At 36.7% G+C, this 25,278-nt stretch overlaps 1 protein-coding gene across 1 annotated transcript; it reads left to right on the top strand.

Moving 5' to 3' along the window:
- Positions 1–6,503: 6,503 nt before the first annotated feature.
- Positions 6,504–25,009, top strand: LOC130146936 (oxygen-regulated protein 1-like). The gene is made up of 4 exons (XM_056333580.1): positions 6,504–6,612; positions 11,145–11,795; positions 13,116–13,287; positions 16,111–25,009. The coding sequence occupies exons 2-4, from the start codon at positions 11,157–11,159 to the stop codon at positions 21,747–21,749; spliced, it is 6,450 nt and encodes a 2,149-aa protein (XP_056189555.1). The 5' UTR covers positions 6,504–6,612; positions 11,145–11,156; the 3' UTR covers positions 21,750–25,009.
- Positions 25,010–25,278: the final 269 nt, after the last annotated feature.

Genomic DNA, 25,278 nt, shown 5'->3' with positions numbered 1-25,278 from the left:
GAGTATATATTTTCAAAATCTAAAATAAGTAAAAGTACAAATTTAATATTTCAATATTATGGAAAGCAATAACTTTTCAGTTGGTTCAAAATTAATTGTAGATTTTAATTTTTTTTCTTAGTTTATGATTTTTATGAGATTTTGGATCCCTGACAAAAATTTATAAAGGGAAATGTCAAAAACTAATAGTTGATGAGAGAGAAAAGGAGTTTTTTTATTTGTCTGAAGTGAAGGGTGCTGTAATGGAGCAGCAGAAGCAGAAACATAAAACTGTATTGACAGTCAGGCCTTTCCATCACTGACCTCTCCATAGTTTTTAATGGTAGGCGATACGTTGTTAACTCATCTGCTCTTTCTTGACTTTGTGATGATATTTCACTGGAGAACGACCACAAGGATCACTCTGGAGATCAGTCTGATCAAGTGGGGAAATGAACAGATTCTTTCCATTACAAATTGTATGTATGGGACTGTATCTGTCTCAAGCACAAGGTAAATTATTTGTCTAAAAGAACTTAAGAGATAGAAAAAAATATTACTGGGTTGTTTATTCTGTAGCTGTGCCAACGTATTCCTTCCTTAAAAAAAAAAATATATTTAATACTTTATCTAGTTTAATTTCAGTGCCTCACATAATGAAGTTTTAAAGTACTTTTCTTATTTCTTTACTGATAGAACTGCTTGAAGACAGCAGCGATACTTTTTACCATTCTGTCTGTGGTCATGTATTTAACTCACAGACTTCCTACTTACAAATATTTTTATTACTTTTGGTAATTTAATTCTAACATGATTAAAAATAAACAACATCAATACCAAAATATTTTAATTAAATAAAAATAAACACATAATTTTACTATCAAAAGTTTAATTAAAATGAAGTAGTACAACTTTATGTATTTTTAATTTTTAATCATTATTACTGTGTGTGGAAAATTTTATGTTGACAACATCTGAGGCTTCATTTACATAAAGGGAAAGATTGATAGATAGAAATTTGGTGGTGATAACACCTGATATGCTTTCATTATTTTTGAAGGAGGTAGACGTTGCCTTTCTGTTTTTTACTGAGCATATGCCCAAAAGTCTTTATCCATCTAATGTCACTTTTTAGTACTATTTGAGATTAGAAGCTAGCACTATGCCAAAAATACAATGCAGAAATACGGGCTGGATGTCTTCATAGAAAAAAAATTATTGTATCTAATTGCTCAAAATTCAATATATATATATATATATGAAGTCAGGCCTTTTGCAAAATACTGGCCTGCATGTGAGGGAATTTAGAGGAATCAAAATCGAATGAAAAGGAAACAACACAACAGGTCTGGGAATATACAATCAAGACATTGGAAATGACAATTTAATCCAAAGGATAGAAAAGTAACTGAAGATATCTGAGTAGAGTTTGTGTGTGTGTGTGTCTATATGCATCTATATATCCTTGGATATAAACATACATATGTAGAAATATCTACTTATAACATTTGTATATAAGTGTAAGGGAGAATAAATGCAGAAGGGAGAAAATGAAGTATTCTGGAGGGCTACAGTAATAGAAGTGGTGACTGTCTTCAGTGTGGGAATCCTGGGCTGATTTTAGGAACATGCCTTCAGGTCCATTTTTAACATCTAGTACTGTAAGTATGTCAGTCAGATATAATTCATTAGTACCTGTATTTTCTTAGATCTTCTTGCCTGCACCTACAGCTAACAAAACTAAGTAAGCTAGACTTGTACTGCAGATTCAGGCACAGTGGTACAAGACTGGAGGTGGTTGGCTTGTTTCCTCCAGGCATCCTCATGTCTGGGTTAGACATCTTGGCTCCTGCATCCTGAGCAGATACAGAACCTTTATATTGGGGTCCATATTTGATACAATTTCCATGTCTGTCAAAGAAATGGTTATCTAACCCCCAGCTTAAAGTTAAGTTTGTCTCGCCAAAGTGGTAAGAGAGCTCTTTACTAGCCAGAGGAATGGAAGACAGCAACAGCTTGCTGCCTGGGCTGTAAGAGGGGGACGGTCAGATTCCTTCAGGCAAGATGGGCAAAGCAATGATGAGCTGTGTGTTGCATTAAGGCTAAGACATTAAGTAGCTTAGCTTAGTGTTGTCAGAGCTGGAATGGTTGTACACGTGCCCAGCAAGAAAGCTGTACCATTAGCAATTTAGGAGCCTCAGGAGCTGGGGCACCTGCAGGAGTAGGCAGCAGTAGCCTGAAGATGTAAATTTTGATCAAAAACTTTAAAGTATTTGTAGGAGGCAAAACTGTACAATATGTCTAAGCTGTATCTTTTTCCTTTCTTGGCCTCAATTTATGAACTCACTCTCTCTAAGAACAGCCTCTGAACTCCCTCAAGGAAATAACACCAGATCCCAGCAAAGGATTCTATGTCCTAAAGGAGGAACAAAAATGTCTGTCCCTCATGGTCACTTATGCTGCTGGAGCTTCATCAGGTTTCTTTAGCTTATGCTGCACAATGTCTCTATGAAATAGGAAACCTGGCAAGGTACCTTGCACAAAATTTCACATAGACAAACTGGGGCACAGAGGTTTAAATTTCAAGCTAAGCTGATAACAGCTTGACCAGGGAACTCACGTGCTGCCTGCTTAATCTTTTTCTTTGACTATGCTCTTTGGGAGATGCAAAGATTTATAGTTAGAAATGAACAGATTAGTAAGAAATACAAGGAAGTTAAAAAAGTGTAACAAAATAATGTGTGGCAGCCCTAGTTGTCTTAATGAGTGAACTTTTCAATAAAACATTAAGGTCCATACTTTTTTTTTTGTAACCAATATAGCTGACCCTTCTTTTCAGCTAGTATATCTTACAAAACAGAGGGAAGTATAGCTGCTTAAATACACCTGAGGCAATAAAATTGGGAAACCTAACCTGAGAATGACTATGCACTTAGCTCTGAGGTAAACTCTGCACTCCAGAATGAAATTCTAACCCACTTGAAGATGATGGGTCGATTTGTACTTCTGCCAGGCCAGAAATATCCCATAGGAAGCTGTCTTCTGAACACAAACAGAAACTCAGATTTGAGTTAAATTTAGTGGTGGTCAAAAGCCAGAACAGCTCAAACAGGGGTTTTGCAGTCCATCTGACCAGCCAGGCAGAGCTCTCTTAAAAACAGGGCTCTAGTTTTGTTTTGTTTTCCTCACCAGAGGCATACTTTTTCTTTTTTCTCGTTCTGCGTCCCCAGCTGTTGGTTATCAAATCTATGTTGGAGAATTTAATGAATAAAAGTCTGTGGGGATTAACTTGATAAGAAGTTCATGTATATCAATCACTAAAATTCTCATGTAATGCAATGGCTCAAAATCTTATCAGTAGTAACATATTAATAGTGGCACATTTTTTGGAAGGCTTTACTGGAAAGGATGTAAACAGGCTGGGCACACTGCAAAGAACTTGACCCAGGCCCCTGCTTCTAATGTGATAATTTCCTTTTTAGCTTGATAGCAGTTTCCTAGTTCCATACCTTACTGAGCCGCCCGATTAAAAAAAAAAAAAAAAAAAAAGCAGAGGTATAAGAGGTTGAAGGGGCTTGGAAGTATAAGGCACATTATCAGGATTTTCTTGGGGCATGAGGTCAACAGTAATAGTTTAACTTGTGTAGCAACTACCCATTTTAGAGAAGTGACTCACGCCTGAATGATAAAAATACTGAAGTGTTAACTGCTGTTCCATATGGCTCTGACTTATACAAAGAGTGTCATTCAAGGGACATAGGATTGCCAGGCAGGGGGGGCCACATCACACATGGTTCTGACCCTGCTCTTACTCAGGATAATGCTGCAGAAAAGGCTGCTTATGTTTCTTAAACTGGGATGCTGGTTATCTGCTAAGGAAAAAAGAATATATCAGCAAACATGATAATGTAATTGCTAGCATATTTTGTCTGTCTTATGCATCATTTTCCTGGATATGATGCTGGTCTTGAGAAACACTGAAGGCTTGTAGAATGAGGTGGAAAGTATTGGGTTATATTTAGCTACTTGTAGCATTTAATCAGTTCAGTTACTAAAGCAAAGTCCATAGAAAAGGAGGAGTAATTAATCAAAATCAGAAAGAGTAATGATAAAAATTTTTTTTACAGTTATTTTGATGCTGTACTTTTCTGGGCTGATACAAAGAATTTTGGAGTCAGTCAGAAACTTTCTCTTGACTTTGAAAACTTCCACTTGAGCTTCGATTCAGCCCAGGGACTACAGGCCAAGTATTTGCTTAGGGTGCGTGACCTAGGCCTTTTGCTGTACAGAATGGTGTTGCAGGCTAACTGCAGGCATGGGACCTTCAACTGGCCATCTCTATGCTGCTGTCTTCCTAGAGGACACCCTTTGGAATCAAAAGGAAAACTGCCACTGATGCCTGCGGTCATTAGAGTAGATCCTTTGTCCTTAGCTGTCACTGCGTTCACAAAGAGCCAAATGTGAGCTTTTCTTTTTTCAATGAGAGACAAGAACTGAAGTCAGTGGCTGCCTCACAGTGGTATGGTTATAATTTCAGTTATTGACCAGTCAAGAACACTTACAAAAAAGTAGGACCAAGAAGGAAATCAAGTACAGGTTAAATCTAATGTTTAGTATCCGAACTGAAAACTGAAGATGTTCTGGAGATAAACAGGCATGTAATTTAAAAGTGAGAATGACAGCAACCCAAAAAACTGTAATCCAACTTGCAACTACAATTTTAATCACTGATACATTTTCTCATGTGGCCTGAATTTGCTTTCCTAAGTTTTCTGGACTGATTTATATTCCCCAATTTTTCTTTGCAAATAGTTTATATAAAAAGAACAATTGTTTTGCAAATATTAAGGTTAAATCCTTATCACATCATTTTAGTAGTTCCATGGATGCCAGTTAAGCTGCCCACATGAATGGATGAAGAGAGCTTTTGTGTTGATATTGATTGCTACAGGACTGTGATAACCTGTGGCTTGTTAGCTTTAAGTCTGAGTTAAACATAATTATTGTTGATGCTAATTTTACTACGAAGCTGATGATTTCTTCTATCTTTTCAAAGTATATGGAGCGTTTGTAGTACAGGAAGAAATGCAGAGGACAGAAGCTATATCTGGACAGAAGCTTTGAAAGCCTTTTGAAGTCTTAGGGAATTAAGGGGCATTCACATTGTCAAATGGTGACACTTGTTTATCATCTTCACCAGGTCCCAGAAGTATTATCTCTTGGGTCTCAAATTCCAGTGGTACACGGAAGCTGCTGATGGATTAGCTGGTTAATGAAAGCAGCTTTGCATGCACTGGAATGCTAATGAGAGCAGCAATGATATTTTAAATCCTGCACCTAAAAGAAAACCAACTTTATAAAAATTATTGTATAAGTGGTTAAGTTATAAGACACAGAATACATAGATTTTGCACTTGTACCTCTTCTGAACAACAGAATACAGACTGGAATATAAGCAGCACATTAGCTAAGGTAGATTAAAGACTAAATAATTATATTAATATAACATTTAAGAAGGCAGTGTTTTTAGCAAAATATCTGTGCAAGATTATAATTTATTGTTTGCACCTGTGCATTTTATCAAAGTAGAACTGAAGCAGTATTTAAAAAATTCTATAAAAATTGATTTCTCTACTAAGGAAAATAGTTAAAAACTCATGCCATGGAATGGTAGTGTCTACTGAGCAGTGTTTTTGTTACTGTTCTACACAGCTAGTTTTGACAGCTTGCTGTAATCCTGATTAAGCAAAGAAGCTCCCAATTGGATTATACATCTGGTGACAATTAGATGGAAGTTACCATCTTGGGACATAGTATTTCCACTGGAAAAAAAAAAAACACAAACCCACCACATTTTATGGTATCGTTAAGCTACAGTCAGATGTAACCCTCCTTATCTCTTCATAAACTATACTCACACACATTTATAATCATTTCTCTGCCCTTTTTCCAACACGCTGAAATGAAGAATGTCTCATAGATGGTGAAACTCCTTCAGACTATCATGTTTTATTGAGTGTTGTGAAAGAAACTGTAACTATTTTCACTGTGGTGTCTGAATAGGGAAAATATGGGAGAATCTTTTGCACAAAGAGGATCATCTTGACCAAATGATTGAACAAAAGCAGGGGTGAATGCCAGGAGATAGTTACTAAATAGTCTCAGAAGGTGAGTGGTAGAAGCTCCATTTTAATGTAGTTAAAATTTATATCACTAAAGATTTTAGTCTGGAGGATAAACCTACACTGATAGGAAGACAGATTATATCACCCATGTTCCCCATCCACATTTTTATTTTATGTGGTTCTGTGAGACTCTTGAGCAATCTAAGTAAAAGAAAGTTATACAAATGAAATATTTAAAAGGTAAATAGAGTTTGAAAATAATATAAAGGGACTTGCTGAATGAGATGTTAGACACTGCTCTGAACAATGGCTACCTGAGGTGAACCTGGCCTGGTGATTAACATTAGCTGAGATTAAGCAAATGGATTATGATGTTTTTTCTAGTTGAGCACACTTGGAGTAAGACTAAGGGTGTTCATTTCTTATGGCATAGACAACTACATGTACAATTCATAAATCTCTGGAAACAAACTAACTGCTCTTTTATTTGCATAGGATGTGACTGTGGGTGAGTATGATGAAATTATGTGCGATACTTACCAGCTATTTGGCATAAGAAATATTGTTATATTTTAGAACAAAATGTTCCACTTACTGTCTTTATAAAATTTAGCAGCTTTGTGCATAAACTTTGAATGAGTGGTTTTGTTTATGAGAATGCAGGCAAAAAGATTAAATTCTGATATCTGTTTGATTTTCTTGTAGAATAAAATTCTTAACGCTGTAATTGCCAAAGTACTTTAATAGACATACTGTATTATATAATAGCATACAAGAGCAACTATTTCTTAACTTTAGAATACAATCATTTAAGAAAATTGATGCTATGTTTAAGATGAAATAAAGCTGTTACAGTATGATCACCTGTAGTATGAAATAGTAACTTCCACAATATGTTGATTATTCATTTGTTGAAATGTTATTTGTAAGACGCAATTATAAGATATTTGAAAGATGCATAAGTAATTTACACTATTGAAATTAATATTAGAAAGTCTTCATACATGTTATGTTAAGCAGCCATCAGTTCTTTCATATGTGGTGTGCTATGCAACTTTCAGTTCTCTACCAAAACTGTTTGTTTTATCACTCATTTTGTTTTGCTAAGGAAAACTTCTTTTTATTAGTTACTTTTGTGAATTCAAATTATTTTATTTTTATAATGAAAATTGTCTTTTTTATTTATGTGTGTACTCTCTCCTTGTTTGTTTTGGATTTTGTTACTTCCACAGTGTCAAGACTCAGTCTAATAATTATCTTTATGCAAAATGTATTGTATTTCTCTTCCAATTGTTGATGCCTACATAACTGAATGTTTTACAGAAGTACAAATATCCAGAACAACTTCTGAGAGGCTAATCAAAAGTGATCATTATCAGTAGTCTCATGAGAAAATCCACCTATTTTATCTCTTGTAAGAGTGAATAATCATACAGTTAGATGAATCATAGAATCACAGAATCATAAAATAGTTTGAGTTAGAAAGGACCTTAAAGATCACCTAGTTCCAACCTCCCTGCCATGGTCAGGGACACCTTCCACTAGACCAGGTTGCTCAAAGCCCCATCCAGCCTGGCCTTGAACACTTCCAGGGATGGGGCATCCACAGCTGCTCTGGGAAACCTGGCCCAGTGCCTCACCACCCTCACAGTAAAGAATTTCTTCCTAATATCTAATCTGAGTCTACCCTCTTTCAGTTTAAAGCCATTCCCCCTTGTCCTATCACTACATGCTCTTGTGAAAATTGCATCTCCAGCTTTCTTGTAGACCCTCTTTAGGCACTGGCAGGCTGCTATAAGGTGTCCCCAGAGCCTTCTCTTCTCCAGGCTGAACAACCCCAGCTCTCTCAGCCTGCCCTCACAGGGGAGGTGCTCCAGCCCTCTGATCATCTTCACGGCCCTCTTCTGGACTGGTTCCAACAGGTTGACATTCTTAGGTTGGGGGCCCCGGAACTGAACATAATACTCTACATGGGGTCTCCCAAGAGCAGAGTAGACTGTGAGAATTGCCTCCTTCAACCTGCTGGCCATGCTTCTTTTGATGCAGCCCAGGATACAGTTGGCTTTCTGGGCTGCAAGCGCACATTGCTGGTTCATGTTGAGCTTCTCATCCACCAGCACCAACAAGCCTTTTTCCTCAGGGCTGCTCTCAATCCATTCTCTTCCCAGCATGTATTTGTGCTTGGGTTTGCCCCAATCTACGTGCAGGACCTTGTGCTTGGCATTGTTGAACTTCATGAGGTTCACACAGGTCCACCTCTCAAGCCTGTCAAGGCCCCTCTGGATGGCATCCCTTCCCTCCAGTGTGCTGACCACACTATACAGCTCGGTATCATCAGCAAACTTGCTGAGGGTGCACTTGATCCCACTGTCCATGTCGCCGACAAAGATGTTAAACAGTACTGGTCCCAGTACTGACCCCTGAGGAACTCCACTGGTCACTGATCTATGCTTGGACATCGAGCCATTGACTGCAACTCTTTGGGTGTGACCATCCAGCCATTTCCTTATCCACTGAGTGGTCCAGCCATCAAATTCATGTCTTTCCAGTTCAGAGACAAGGATGTCATGTGGTACAAGGTCAAATGCTTTGCACAATTCCAGGTAGATGACATCAGTCACTCTTCCCTCATCCATCCATGCTGTAACCCCATCACAGAAGGCCACCAAATTTGTCAGTCATGATTTGCCCTTAGTGAAGCCGTGCTGGCTGTCATCAACCACCTCTGTATTTTCCATGTGCCTTGACATAGTTTTCAGGAGGATTTGCTCCATGATCTTGCCGGGCACAGAAGTGAGACTGATCAGCCTGTGTGAAACACCACTCTATTTTCATAAAAGATGAGAAGTTGTAGTACAGAGTAGCTGAGGACCTACGTCTGTTCATTTCTGTCTCTGGCCATTACGGATTATGATTTATCAGTTTTCTCCCCTTTCCCAGAGATCCTGAACTGGATGCTGTTAGTGAGCTCAGGTCTTCTTGGCCAGTTAAATGGAGTAACGTGGCATCCAGTTCACTCAAGAACTTTACTACTGCCATTGCTGCTTTCAATGGATTAGAACATTTGCTCTGCAAAGAAAGTAAGAAAATTTGTGTGGCAGTAGAAATGCTGTTACAAATTTCCTCTAGGAATATCAGGATAAACAGAATGATGCATGAAGCGTAAAATGGCTGATTCAAATTGTGTCCCTAGTCTTAACCCACCTGTCAGCCTCTCAGTTTAGAATTGTAATGAAAATTTAGGCAGCCAATGAATAGATGTGTCAAAAAAGATGAGTAACTGTAGTTCTCAGTGATTTCAGTTGAAATAGAGCTCCTCCCTTCCGCAGAAAGTAAGCAACTTGACTAGCCATCATGGACTGGGTTGTATGTCGCTGCAGCCAAGCTTGAAAATTTCTTTCTGCGTATTCCTTAATTAAATACTCGGAGGTTTGTTTTTTTTTTTTTAATCTTTATTTTAAAATATTTTTAGAAATGTTTTAAAACTTTTTTTAAAATTTTAAATGGAATTGTGATTACCTAAATCAATCTTCGTGTACATCATTCTAGCACAGACTTGTTTGTTTATTTTTCAGTTTTAGCACTTAGAATGACCGCAATTTACAACGCAAAAAATGTATTAAGAGGAGACACTTCTTCTTGTGCTCTGCTCATTGTTCAAAATAATGAACATTTACAAATTTATTAACTCTTAGTGAAGGCAAAACACCCAAGCTAAAAACAGTGCATTATTGGAAAAGCTGTAAGAACACAGTAAGACAAAATCTTGTCAAATCTGACTGTATTTGAACCTTGACTGTCTTGAAAAATAGCCACATTTTCTTATCAGTTTCAGAAGTAATGTATGGAGTAGTAAAATTGTCAAAATATTGTTTGCCATAGCTTCATTATGAAAAATATGTAGTAGCCAGGAGAGATTGTTCCATTAGTCAATATGGCAGTTACATCAAGGTGACATTGTCAAAAAAATTAATTTATACTATTTTGATGACAAACATATTCTTTGAGACAGCTATACTGCTTTTCAGTAGAACTCTACTAAAACTGCTTCCTTGAGGCTGATTAGTTGACTGGCCATTCCAACACTGTGCTCCAGCCAAAGCAAGCCAATCAATAATACAAAGCGATTTTATTCATTTAAAGGGTTGTTGTTACACTGTCTGTATGTAGATTGGATTCAAATGGAAAGACTGTAGCAACAGTGCTCTATTTCCAAGTGTGAAGACTATTGATTTAATTGTCAGAGACAGTCTGTTGTTTAAAAACCTGATATTTACATATTTAAATTTAAAGGCTACTTCTACTGAAGAATACCTAAAATATTTGTGTCTTTATAAAGGATTTAAAGCCTTTTCTTTTACTAAAAAAGCCTTGTTCAATCAGTAGTTTATCCCTCAGTATAAATGTAAATATTGTAGTGGCTTATGTATCGCGAAAAATAAAATTTATAATAGAAAAGCAAATGATTCATCAATTTATGAAACAACTTAACTCTAAAAGCACATCTTGGGCATTATTCTGGTATAGTTTTCTCTGGCTCCAATGGATTTTCCCTGGTATAAACTAGTATATGAGATCAGAATGAATTGCATTGTCTTTCAGTTTTGTTATTTTGGACTAAATGTGGCTCATGCCTAGGCACAAAATATTCCCTCCTAGTAAGGATTTTTCTAAGATCTTAAATATGAAATATTGTCATTAACTTCATCCTCAAGAAAGAAAACATGTAATTATCATTCTGGACTGACAATGTACCTTATTCTAAGGAAGAGTCTCTTGTACCAAAATGATAAAAGATTTGAAATTACTTTGGAAAGTTTTGGGAATATTTGCAAGTAGAGCTATGCTAACTTAATCTGACAGTACTGGAGTCTTTGTGGAATTTAGAGATAACAGCTTGGGTCCGTTTAAATCCAATGATTTTTGGCACAAATTGATGCTGTTGGTTTCTTATAAAGTCTCTTTCTGCACCTTTGAAATGAAGACCATATTATTACTAGTCATAAGAAAAGTTTTAAATCCATCTCTTCTTTCTTCCAGATTGCTGTCAAAATGAGTGAAACACCTTCAACTAGTTATTCGGTGAATCAGCCAAACTCCTCCGAGAGTGAACAGACTTTATCCACGCGCCATTTCAACGTTACTGAACCTGTCGTGGCAAAACGGATCTCCTTCTATAAAAGTGGAGATCCTCAGTTTAATGGGATCAAAATGGTCATTAATAACCGGTCTTACAAAACATTTGATGCCTTGCTGGATAGTTTATCCAAACGGGTTCCATTACCTTTTGGAGTAAGGAATATTAGTACACCAAAAGGGAGACACAGTGTCACCAATTTGGAGGATCTTGAAGATGGAAAATCTTATATTTGCTCCCATCAGAGGAAAATGAAGCCCATCAACCTGGAACAGGCTAGCAAAAAGCCGCTGCCCTGGCATATCAGTAGGCCTGTCAGTGCACGTCGTCGAGCTGTGCAGTTAGCAAGGGAGAATGAAGATGGATTTGGCCATCGAGAAAGTAAAATAACAACTCCCAGAAAGATACTTGTTTTCAAAAATGGGGATGTAAGACTCAGGCGTACCATAGTTCTGGGAAAGAAAAATACACAAACATTTGAGGCCTTTCTGGATTATATGAGTGAGTTAATGCAATATCCAGTTGTGAAACTATATACCACTAATGGCAGAAAGGTAAGAATAAAGATGAGTATTGACAGTTTTCCCGATTTCTTCTAGATTATTTTTAATTAAAAAAGTGATTTTATCAGTTATGACATTGGGATGCTGGCCTGATGTGCTGAATTTCAGCTGGTTTTGTTTCTATGCCTTTTCCCCTTCAGAAAGGCTACTAGCTTGGAGGAAATATACTGGAATCTTGCAGTCAGATAGAAGCAAGTGAGGACATTTTAAGTCATCGTGAAAAAACTCTTATCTTTTTCTTACTCAGAGCTCTTTCAGGCATGCTCTCAATTTTATGTTTTTACCCATTTACACAGAAACTTCTTTTAGTCTTAATGCTGTTTATTTGTGAGTTTTAATGCCTTAAAAATACAATAAGTAACATCTAACAGCCACATGTATTTTATTATTACACAAATGCAGAGTGGTTTGCCATTAATGACTTGGAACTATGATACCTCATTATCTATTATAGTTTTCAAACCAAGAAACAGGTTCTGTACCTATAAACCCAGATGATACAACACTAATAATCCTGATTTTCATCTCATGTTCTGTTCTATATGTTTTTATCTCAGTGTTGTATGTGTGCATTGTGTAACTAAAGAAAAGCACCTGTGATTATACCTAACAGGTATCTAGAAAAAGAATTCCATGCAGAGCTCCAAGAGTTCAAGGAAAATCCTGTGTTTACTCTCCTTTGGAGAAATTCTGTATTAGGTTGAGAAACTGTCCATTTCACCTATATCAGTGAAGCGCAGTTTGTAAGCTTTATTTTGCAATATATTTTGGAACATAAATTCAAAACTGTTAGACAAGGCTCTGAGCACCTTGATCCAGTCAGACCTGCTTTGAGACCTCCAGAGGTCTTTTCCAATATATATTGTTCTGTGATTCTGTCCTATTCCTCTATGTCAATACAGACCAAGCAGTTGTGGTATATTCTGCATTTCCTCTTCCTCCAACTACGTGTTCATATGTATACCTACCTCCAAAGGCATATTCTTATTTCATGGCTGTGAAGTCACTGGACAATGATGAAACAAAATTACACATGCAAACACTTAAATTGCTAGAAAATTTTGATCTGGATTCAAGTTGCTTCTTGAAGTCTTTTTAAAATATATTTATATAACAAGACATACCCTCACAGAGGTAGGAATTGCCTTACAGGAATTGAAAAATCCTGTGCTGTGATACATATTTAGTAGTCTGCTGCAAACTAATGTAGAGACTAAGAAGTGAAGATACTAAGGCATGAAAGGGATAAATCTCACATTATTTTTTGTGGTTACTAAGGCAGAGAATTTAATGTTACTTTTGTTTTTCCAGGTTCCTAATCTTCAGGCCCTGATATTGTGCTCTGGAGCTGTAGTCGCAGCAGGGAGAGAGCCTTTTAAACCAAGCAATTATGATTCTCTTGGATATTCACGGCCTGCTAAATTGCTTGGAATTGCAAATCGTGTGTACCCAAAAGCAAATACCAAGCCAGAAAGTGAGAATAGTAAGTTCTTTGGATTAACTTTTATTTTATTAATGGGTTTATCTCTCTCAGCACAAGACATAAACCATGACAATCTTACTAGGATCAAGGATACTTAAAAAATCCAGTTGAAACTGTTTATATCTGCTTTGACTCCTCTATAAGCATAAGAAAGATAGAAGTGTCAATGTTCTTTCTAAAATATAAGTTTCTGCGAAGTACTCTGCTAGTATGCATATTTTCTTTCAAGCAAACTTATTTAGAACATGGATGCAAATCTGTAAAGTATATTTTATTTTAATGCACTTGATGGTCATTGTTATGAATTTTTTGGAGTCATAGTTAGTAACAGCACTGGTAAATGAGAAACCACAGGCTACTTCAGGCTCTTAACTGACTGAATTTCTCAAGCAAAACTTTTGTGCAGTTCTCAGAAATTACTTAGCACATGGAGGTTTGATTTGTCATTGTCATGATTTTCACTTTTTCCCATGTCCCATGCTCCACATAAACAGTAAAAAAAATTATAGCACTCATCCACTCACAAATTCATCATGCTTTTGTTTAAACAGAGTGTCATCCTTTCCTATATCCTCATGGTTGTGAGATATGGTTTTTGGATAAGTTTGGGAAAAGATACATAAACACGTACTTTTCCTTTGATTGTTCATGGACTTGTGCCACTGACAGGGTCTGTAAGAGTGTGAAGTGGCCAGTGGGTGATCAAGAGTATAAGGAGCTGTTGGAGAGAACCCAGGCTAGCTGAACAGCCTGAGGTTGAGGGGAGCAATATGCTGCGGTATCGGAGCTTTAGGCTGTGCGGGAATCCTTGGCATCAGAGCATCCTGTAGGGCAGAGGTACTGTCTAAGGGGAAAGTTGTTTAATCCAGAGGTACCCTGTATTCTTGATACAGCTGCATGCTGCACTGCAGAGCCCAGGGAACAGTGTATTTGTTTCTGTACTGAGACTTCCCACAGTAATCTTGACTGTGTCATGGAGCACATTGATCTGTAAGACACTTGGCTTCCATTTACTTGAAGGAGTTTCTTCTACATCCCTCACAGTTTATTATGTCCCCACCAAACTATTCATTTTAGTTTTTCTCAACCTTGTGTTCTTTGGCTTGCACAACTTGAGAGCTGTTGGCAGAGCATAACTAATGAGTTGAGAGAGAATGAATAGGAACCTTTTGAGAATGAAAGTTCTGCAGAAACACAAAATCCTACCCAAATTGTGCTTTGAGCCAGAGACTGAGCCTTGCAATGGTATAAAATGTGAGTAGCTGAGAACCTAAGTGTCCTCTTCTAATCCTTAGTTGACAGCAATTACAGAAAGATAGAGAAAAAACCCGACCCTCTTTTTGTCTTTAACCTGAGAAATTCAAAAGTATCCTGTGTAGGAGACATCATTGATGATGAGAGCCTGAAAAATCAAATTTCAGGCACTTTGATCCAATTTCTTTTCCTGAGAAGGAGAAAGTGAGATTTTTACTTTGGGAAGCATAAGGTCTAGTCTGTGTTAGAAGAGTTTGTACAAACTTTTATTTCTGATTTAGTTCATGGTGCAGCATATGCCTGGGAAACTTGCAAGACACTCTGCCTGAAATTATAGACACATATCTATAATAGTAATATGTTAACTGTACGAACCTTTGTGAGTCACTTGAGCAAAACCAATATGCTTAATATCAAGCAAAGTAGAGAAATTAATCTTACATGTGTTAAAATACCTTTCTGCAAGTGAAACCTGTCTATTAAATGGTGGCTCCTATATATTTAGCTATCAGTAGCAGTTGTGGATTTCTCTGTGTGGGTGTACTTACACTGTTTCCCTCACACATACAGAACTTGGAAGACAGCAAAACTTTATTTTTGTGTCATGTTTTTTTATCTCTCTCACCTCTTCAGTGACAACTGCTAGAGAGAGATGAGATATAATTTTTTAAAAAGACAAGTTATTACAAAGAAATCAAAACATATTTCAGGAATATTTAATGTGTATGCAAACACATATTGGGCTATACTCAAAATTCATTGTAGTCTGGAAGTATTCTCATTGGCATTGTGAGTTTTTTGCTGTCTACAGTACTGTAACATAAAATGTATCACAGAATGTTATGATTTAAATTCAGATTTTATAAGAACTTCAAGGGCTTCCATGTTTACTTCTCTATAGAAGGTCAATCCAGGGCATTAGGTCTGAGCCCTTTATTCACATGTCAATGATGCTCACAGTAATTACTCATATGCTGTAGATTGTTGGGTTAAGACGAGGGAGGTATATGTTCAACTTGACTGACACATTTTAGCACTAACTATGAGAACTAATAGGAAATGATATATTAATGATCGCTAAGGCATGAAGAAGAAGTAAAGTTGGTAGCTTGAAGCCCAAACAAGCAAGGGCCTGTGAATCCCTTGGAAGGTTCAGGGCAACCTCAGTTCCCAACTGAGTATAAAATGAGAGCTTTTAGTGCTTTTTTAGGCTCTGGAGCTTCAAATAAGACTAAAGCCCTGGCATTAGAAAGAAGCTATTGCAAAATAAAATTAAGTGGAAAAGTAGTTAAATGCTTGATTCTTTATTAAAATTTGGTTATAGTTCTCTCTCGAACAACTTCTTAAAATGAACAGCAAGATTAGCCATATTTTTCTCTTTACTTTCTAATACTCTGGTAAAATAAACACACTTCATTAGCTTCTTTCGTACTAATTTTTCTTCTTTCTTCTTTTTTCTTCTTTTGCTGCCTGTCTGCTGTCTCACCATCTGGATCCTTACGCATATTTGTCTGCTCTACTTTCCACCTACTGTATGAATTCGGGTTCTTTCAACATAAATATTGGTAGTGAGAGCTCAAATGGGCTCTAGCTCAAGATCTCAGGTATTCTCAGTTTCTTCTGATAAAGGATCCAGCAATGATAACAACTCAAATGATAACAACTCAGATTCTTCATATGTTCCTGATAGTCATAACGGTATAGGAGGAAATCAGTCCATTACTGGTGAAGACTTATCTGTGGCACAGTATGAAGATGACATTGAGAAATCTGTTCACCTTAATCAAGATGGGAGTATCACAGTGGAAATGAAAGTTCGATTAAAAATTAAAGAGGAAGAAACCATTAAATGGACAACTACTGTAAGTCGTGCTGGCCTTTCTGATGACAAAAATACCACCATCTGTCATCCTGCAATGCATGCTGAAGACTGCTTATCCAATGTAAATGCATTGGAATGTATAAACCCAAAAGATACTCCATTTTTGAAGAGCTACAGTAAAGAAGAGGGAGACTCATTACAGCAATTCAATGCAGAAGTGTCAGACAAAGAATCAGAGTCTGATTTAAAAAATTCTGGTTGTAATATCTGTAAGAACAATAATTCTGCAGATGTAGATGTAAACAATGTACCTGAAGATAATATCAGGCCTCGCTTTTATAGACCTCCCACTCCTGGGCCAAGGCGTGTTAGACAAAAGAAAGCAGTAGTTGAAAGTGTCACCTTGGTATCTGAGAAAGAGGTTCAGGAGAAGACAATAGGACAGTTTTCCTACAGTGAGGAAATACAGCAGGGAGAAAATAAGTCTGAGTATTGCATGGTAGCTCATGCAAGCAGAGAAAAATCAAGTGTCACTTATCCAAAGTTTAGTGAGATGAGTGAGAATAGTTCATTAAAGCTTTCTTCAGAGAATATAAAAGAAGAAATGCTTTTTAAAGTAAGCCACAAAAGTAATGATTTAATAGAAACCACAAATAAGAAGACATTAGAAGTGTCTGACAAGGATGAATTGGTACAGAGTATATTAGAGAAATCTGTTGTGGAACAAAGTACATATAATAGTTTACTCTCAACCTGCAAAGCTAACATTTGTGGTTTAATACCATCATCAAAAATTTGCCAGGCAGCTAGGCCAGGTTCGGCAGACTACATCCATAAGTCATGTGACATTAAACAAATAAAAAGATCACTGAGTTCTTTCATTAGATATTCAGAATTGTGTCAGTCAAAAGAAGAAACAATATGCAGACCTGCTGATTTATTACCTGTTTCTCAAGATTCAGTACATTCAGCCTGTCCTGGACATAGCCAGATGGAGATGATTGTATCTCCATGTAGTAAAGCTCCTACTGAGAAGATAAATCCAACAACTGGATTCTTTCCTACTGTTACTGAAAGTGACAATCACATCAGTGCCAGGACTGGATCTGTGATGGCAACACATCTCATTGATGACAGCCAATCTGCATCTTCTCTCACCAAAAAGAAGAAGAGGAGAAAATCGTCTAAGTTTCTAGAGAAAGGTACATATGAAAATAAAAAAGATGAAGACATTTCAGGGATAATGAAAGGTGAGGGAATGCATATCACAAGGAGAACCACACAGGATTCTGCAGCAGAGGCTATGGATAATTATTCTGAAATGCCTCAGAAAAAAGGAATGGATTTTTTCGTAAAAAAGAATGATGGGTCTGTCAATTCAGACAAAAACATATGTTGTGAAGATGAGTTCTATCACCAGGATTCAGTGGAACAAAATGGATTATCATCTAATAAAAAACCAAGAAGCAATAACAACAAGTTGGCCAAAGTAAAAATGAAGTCAGGCCAAAAAAATAGTATCATTTCATCTGCAAAGAAGGGAGATGGTCTAATGGCAGTTGATTCAAACAATGAATCTGAACATAGTCAGGATACGCTGAGTACTGAGAAAGAAGGCGCACATCTCACAACCAATTCTTTCAAACAGGCATCTAACCCATCAGTGATTTCAAAGCCATTGTCAGAAGTGCCAAAGAATCTTAACTTTGAAAAAGAAAAGGAAAATAATATTTTGGAAAATTTGTCATCAAAGAAAGCAAAAAAGCAAAAGGGGATGAAGAAAAATCTAACTAAAGGAGCAAATAAGTTAAATATGTCAGAGAAAGCCATTACACTAGAGGCTCTGAACCAGGAAGGTTTTCAAGGGGAGGTTGCTGAGCATTCAGTTGAAAACTATGTCCAAACTTGGTTGAAAAACTTATTACCAAATTCTGTCTTACCCCCTATAAATAAAAAAGAAAGGAATGTAGAGAACAGCATCTGCCATTCTGCTGAAGAAAATACTGATGCTTCTATAGATAAAGAAACAACATTTATCACAAATAAAGTGTATGTGACTGGAAAAAAACATCTGGTTGAACATAGTCTAACCCCAAAACCATTAATGCCTATTTGTGGATTGGGAACTTTAGAAGAATCAGCCAAGGATTCAGGTGGAAAACAAATTGACTCTTTGATTCATGCTAATACAACTATAGTAGATGAAGCCAAGTATTCACTGAGATCAGAATTTCATCATGAGGGTAAGACACACTTGTTTCAGGAAACACAAGACAATGATAAAAAGATGTCAGAAGCTGATATCCAAGATACCAATCTATTTCAAAGAAAAAAATCTGAAGTTGCTGTTCAAGCTGATTGTGCATTTGTCAATGAGAAAGTGGGAACTGATGTTCAGAACAGTTGCATGTCTAGCATGTTGCTGCATGAACTACAATCAACTTTGCTTGGTCTCCAGAAAGAACACAGTGGATGTATAGGGAAAGCTTGCAGCCTTTCAGATCTTCCTCCTTCATCTTTTGGTTCTTCCTCCAATGTCATCTTAGCCTGGCTACTCATGCTGAACCTGAGAGAGAGTTTGATTGGGACAATCAAAGATGATATGCAAAAACCTACCTGTAGCTGTTCCGAAACATTTACTCAGTCACAATTTCTGAAACAAACTACACTCATAGAAAAATTTGAAGAACTGAAGGCTGCCTTCTCACATTTTCAACAACCAACAGAAAATAACCTACCATACTTCGGGAGGGAACTGAAAAACCAGGACTCCACACATTGCCACGAGAATATGCCCATATCTGAACTTCATAATGGTATACATTTGCATGAAAATGAAAAGTCAGTTGACCCTTGTGTTCCAAAGGACAGTGGAAATTCTGAAGAAGCTCTAAAACTGACTGGTGAATTAGAAAGCTGTTTTGATATACAGAAAGATCTTTGTAGAGAAACAGAGACTTCAGACTTGAGTGCTCTCAAAACACAGCTAGATAGTCAATATGCCACTACTAATTCAAATACCCGTAGCCTTACATCAGCTATAGAGCCAACTGAAAAATACGAAGAAATGCCTGATAGCTTCTACAAAAAATCTCAAGATAAAACCACTGATACATCATTCACTAATGAAGAGTCAGAAACCTCAGTAGACCCTAACTCAACAGTTCATAGTGTAACTTCTAATGATAAATACTGTATTTTAGATCAGGATACTTCTGAGCTAGAAGGTGAACAAGATACTATACATGTTACTACTGATAAAAGTGAAGATGAGAAAGTTGATCCAAAGTCAGAAGGTAATGACAAAACCCCAAATAACCAACTTAAACTAGCTGCTGAAACCTCCGTAGAGTGTAATAATGAGGATTATTCTGTACAGGAAGATAAGGAAGATGCAGAAAGCTGTGAGGGGGAAACCTCTGAGAGGTTATCTACAGTCTCTCCATTATCATTTTGTTATGAATCAAAGCAAATTACAGAATGTGATATGACTGAAGGAGAACAGGAATTGCAAGTGGAAGAACTGGAGAATAAAATGTGTTCAGACACTTCTCAGTTAAAAAAATGTTTTAAAAGTCCTGCTACTTCAGACTGGTCAGATTACAGACCAGATACTGAAGAGAGTGAGCATGACTTTAGAGCATCCAGCGATTTGACCAACGAAAGCAGTGAGGAAGCCGTACTTGAAAAACATTATAATACTGGCTATGTAAAAAGAACTATTGAACGGCTTTATGGCAAGACAGAAGCTTCATTTAAGCCTGACTTTCACAAAGGGTTTCCTTATATGTCAAAAGTATCTCAAAAGGATACTGAAGAATTCCACTCTGCAGTAATGGAAAAAACCATTTCTTTTTCTCAAGAACGTGGGTCTTGTTCTGCAGAGAAACTTTTACATTCTTCACTACCGTCACAAGAATTTCCAGTGAACATAAACCAAGATGACTCTATATCGAGAAAAGAACATACTTCTTTACCAACACCACAACCTACTTTTAACAGAGAAGACACAAGTTATATTAATGACCATTCATGGGACTCTCCAAGGCAACACTGTCAACCTAGTGTACGAGCTAATGAAGATGAAGGAATATTAATAGATAAAGGCAAATGGCTTCTCAAAGAGAATCATTTGATAAGAAGATCACCACCTGAGAGGATTGGAATGTATGGTAATTTGGATACAACATCAACAGACACGGTCGTTGACACAAACAGTGATGATGTTCCATACTCACACTTTGGCAATCTGAATCAGTACCCAGTCCTCAATGCAATCTCTTCTTCAGAACTTGAAGACATGGCTAAACCCTCTGAAGGTTTTTGCAACTACTTCAATATACCTCATAATAGTGATTCAGACCCCTTTCAGGATGACTTAAGTACAAAGAGCAAACCTAGCTGCAATGGCAAGATCGCCTCCCGTCCTGCAGCAAACAAAGAAAAGATCAAACCGTCAGTTGTGGTAGGTTCTACTTCTGCACATCTTTCTACACAGGCTGATACCAGTTTTACAGGCTTTACATCTGCAGAATTTAGATTGCCTGATAACAAGGTGCATCCATTGGAACAGCCTTTAAATGATGAACCCATACAGTCTCAGCCAAATTATGCTGGTAATGCTAATAGAAGAGCTCTTCAGGAAGAAGATTCTCTGGATAAACTCCATGCTATGTGTGGCCAACATTGCCCAATATTGATGGTGACAGTAACACCAATTAATGAGGATCAGAGAGGATATGCCTATCAAAAGGTATCTGATATTGAGAATCAGCTGGGTCCGTATTTGTTGGCCCAAAAAAGTAAACACTTACAATGGTCTGGTGAAGATTTACTAACAGATGAAAATTATCATGTGACTCTGAAGAACAGCTGTATCAATAAGATTGCCAATAATATTTTTAATAGATTTTATGCTAATAACACCTTAGATTTTATTAGTAACTTTGGAATACTTGCATCTTCGACTCTGAAAGACACAAGCAGTTTAGGGAAGTTACATGTTATAGAAGATATGAATGCAAAACACGTGGAAGTCAGCAATTGTCAAAATAATGTATCCAAAAACATACCCAGTGATCTTGTGACAGGCATAAATAGTGAGCTACTCAACAGAATGCCAGAAATATGCCAAAACCTAAGAATAAGCCTAATTCACATTTTTGGAGAAAATTTTTCTCTCATGTTGGCGGATCCAGCAGAAAACTGTCATTCTGAAACATTTCTAAAGTGTGACACTTCTTCAAATAACATTGAACATAATGCCTCTGAAAATCTGAAAAATGAAAATGCCTTTCCTACAGAAGAAGAAGAGGAAGAAGAAGAAGCAGAAGTTTGCTTTTGTGCAATGGACAATGGAAACAACAAATATAAGAAACACTTGTAATAGAGATCTTAACGTTTCTATAATATTAGATTAGTGAAAACACTTCCAGAACAAAAATAATCACAAAATTAGCTGCTGAATGCCACACCCAATAAAACTCCCAATGCGAATGCAGCCAAGACCTAGATAAATATAAATCACAATTGTATGTCATTGTTGAAATACAGATAATTACTGAGATTTTTATGGGAACCAACATACGAAGAAAAGGTGTTCTTCTAAGACAGTGGTTTCTCGGTTAAAAAATAGTTTTTCCCTGAAATGTTGCCTGTTCAGAGATATGCAGTCATATACCAACCATTTAATTTGTAGAGAAACAACTACTGCTTATTGGAACAGAGAACTGAAATCTGAAATACCCACCCAAGTACTAAGATAAGATTCCTTTATTTCGTGACATTTGAGAAAGGGTTTGTGAACTGTGTTTCAGTAGAAATGCTTTTTTCAGAACAGAATAAACTGATAAGTTTAATTTGAAAAGTAGGAAATACTAGTCAAATGCTGTAATACAATACTGTAGGAAACAGAAGTAATTTTAATTTTATATAGATTAACATTATCAAATTGTTCAGTTTTTCAAAACCAACTTGAGAGTATTTATGTGAGTGGAGAGATCTTTCAGTTTGTGTATAGGATCATCCAGACCCCAAATGAAGTTTACCTGTTTTACCCAGAGGATACTAGAAAAGGAACATATTTATCGCTGCTGGGATTCCACAGGAACTGAGAAGGGAGACTGTGTTGCAATGGACTTCCTAACTGCCCTTGCCATATTCTCTACTGAGGCAGTACCGCTTACTCTTAAAGTTCTAATACACTGCAAGTTTTAGTTCTGTGTTCTTCTTTAACCTCTGTTCTTTAAAGATGGTCTGTGTCTTTTGTGTGTCTTTTTTTTTTTTTTTTTTGGTAATTTTGTGTATTTTGAGAATCCAAGGCATATGTAATATGTTTCAGGGTCTTTCAGTGTGTTAATAGAATTATTTTGGATACCGGTTTACAGCAGTTTTTTGATATTATGTGTGCATAGTAAGCACTTATATATGGTTTTCAATTTTCCATAAATGTTTTTAAATATAAAATTGGAAAATATTTAATGTATATTGTGATTAGGCAAAGTATTTCAGTCTTTTGGTTAGATTTTAATCCCTAAGGCTGCATAGTACGTTGCTTCAATGTCAATGAAATCGGAGATATACCTGAAGAAGGAAGGCACTATTTTTCAGTTAGACATTGAGAATTTGACCATTCTGTACTCTTGAAGGTTGTGTCTAGAATAACTGGTGTGTACATGCTGCAATAAGCCCTGGACTGTGATCCTTTGGTTATCCAGACTGGTGACCCAATTAAAGGCTGACACAAATCCACTTCAGCCCAGAGGCTGTGATTGTCTCCCTTGTGGGACAAAAGGTGCGTGGAGGGGAAGGAGAAAATGAATATGGAGGAAAAGGGGTTTGCAATACAGGTGGGAAATCTCGCGCTCTTAAATTCTTTTTAGGAGCCCAGTGGCAGATATATTTCCCCATATATAACTGATATGTTTCTGTTTGAAGTGGTGTATTCTGTGTAATAAACTAACATTACAGACCTAAAGCAACATTTATTGTCCAATGTATTTCACACCAAATAGCTGTGTGTTATTTCCTATGTTGGCCTTATTTCTGATGTTCTTCCCTCTGTCTCCACATTTTTTGGTGTCCTCCTTCACATTTTGGAATGGCTCCATGTGAAGAGTCCCAATGGTATTTTTTCATCCTTTGACCTGCCAATACAGAAATAAACCCTATGTTTGGAAAATGAAGCTTGAAATTACTAGAATTCAAAAAAATGCTGTATAGCATTCTAATGCTACCTTACCAGGCTTCTGTGTGGTAAATAATGTCTAAATGCTAGATAGGCAAATTAACAGCTATATGTATGTCTCCATCACTTGCAGTCTTTCTGCTGGATTCACAGCACCCAGTGCTGCATTCACAGCACTTTAAGTTTTTCAGATCAAGGTTCAAGGACCTTTAATCAGATGCTTATTACGGGGTTACTGAGCAAACTAACCACTCAAAAGGTGAGATGTGAGGTACTGCCTGAAGTTACAATTATCAGAGAGCACGCCAAGTGGTGAAGTGATTGTTACGTTAACTGGGAGACTTGTTTCTGATTCCAGTGTGTTAACTAAAAGAGAAGGAATGAAATGGTAACCTCAGAACAGTACAACAGGCTGACAGGGAGATATACCATACTGTCACAGATTTTATACATTCATTAATGGTTCAGGGAAGATATGGAATATGAAGTGGCTGATATATGCAGATAAAGTAAAATTGCTCTCAATAGGTAAGATTGGAGAAGGCTGAAGAGAGAACCTCACAATACTGGTGACTAGAGCAATGTACTGATTGACAGAGGGAAAAACACCATGAGGAGTAAAGTGAGCTACTTTATATATGTAGCTTAGTTCTGAAAATTAACTGCAAAAGGCATAGATTCTTTCTGAATAAATCAGGATAAAATATACTGGGAAGTGACAAGCATATTAAATAATGTGTAAAGAACAGGGTAGAAAATTCAGCAGGCATTCAAGAGCTTTGTATAGATTATGTCATTCTTCTAGAAGGAATTAAGTTTTTTCCTTGTCATTATTAAAAAAGGAACAGACAACACAACGTATAGTTCATAGTACCAGGAAGTTTCAGTTTATCTAGCTTAGCCCTCTGCTAGAAAGAAACGACACAATTAGATAAGTAATTCTATTTAATTACTAAATCTCATTTTAAAACTTATTGTCTATAGCCATTACAGCTTCCAGTGGAGGGATGTTCTAGAGCTTGGGTCCTTCTTCTGATATCTTACCCGTTTTCTAATTTCTATCCTAAACCTAGTCATGGTTAGTTTATATATGTGTGTCCCAAAGCCACTGTTGTCTTTTCCCTCCTTGATATCTATCAACAAAATCAGACATTCTCTCAACTTTTTCTCCTACATAAACATTTTCTCCATTTCCTCTAATCATCATGGTTGTCTTTCTCAGGAGCTTTTCTAGTTCCAAGAAATCTTTGAATACGGTTACCAGAACTTTATGCAGTATTGTCTCTCTGAACTCTGGGACAATGAGAATAAAATTTCTCTGCTTGGAAATCTCTCTCCTGGTGCATCTTACAGTCACATCAATGACTCATTCGTTCTCTATTCTTTTTTTTAATTATAAATTCCCTGTTAAAAGCATTAAGTTTTTGTACTATTTTTAAAATGCATTTTTTTGCACTTTATGCTGTTTTATGTTATCCCTTTTCTACTACGGATTTTCTGATCCTCTTGTACTTTGACAATTCTTAGCAACTGTGTTACAGGAATTACGTATTTATGCAGTATATTGATGAAAATATGAAATCCAGTAAAATTCCAACACTTACCAGTATCCCTATAAATTAATACTTCTGATTTTGGTACAAACATATCATTTCCTTTTAGCTAGATATTTTGTTACTCTACAGTCTTGCACTAATCCATGTGTCCATTTTATCTACTAATTTCTTAT

Source organism: Falco biarmicus, chromosome 3 (genome assembly GCF_023638135.1).
Source record: "Falco biarmicus isolate bFalBia1 chromosome 3, bFalBia1.pri, whole genome shotgun sequence".
In the NCBI taxonomy this organism is placed as follows: Eukaryota; Metazoa; Chordata; class Aves; order Falconiformes; family Falconidae; genus Falco; species Falco biarmicus.
Note: the sequence above shows the minus strand (reverse complement) of the source record. Positions and strands in the feature narration are given on the sequence as shown.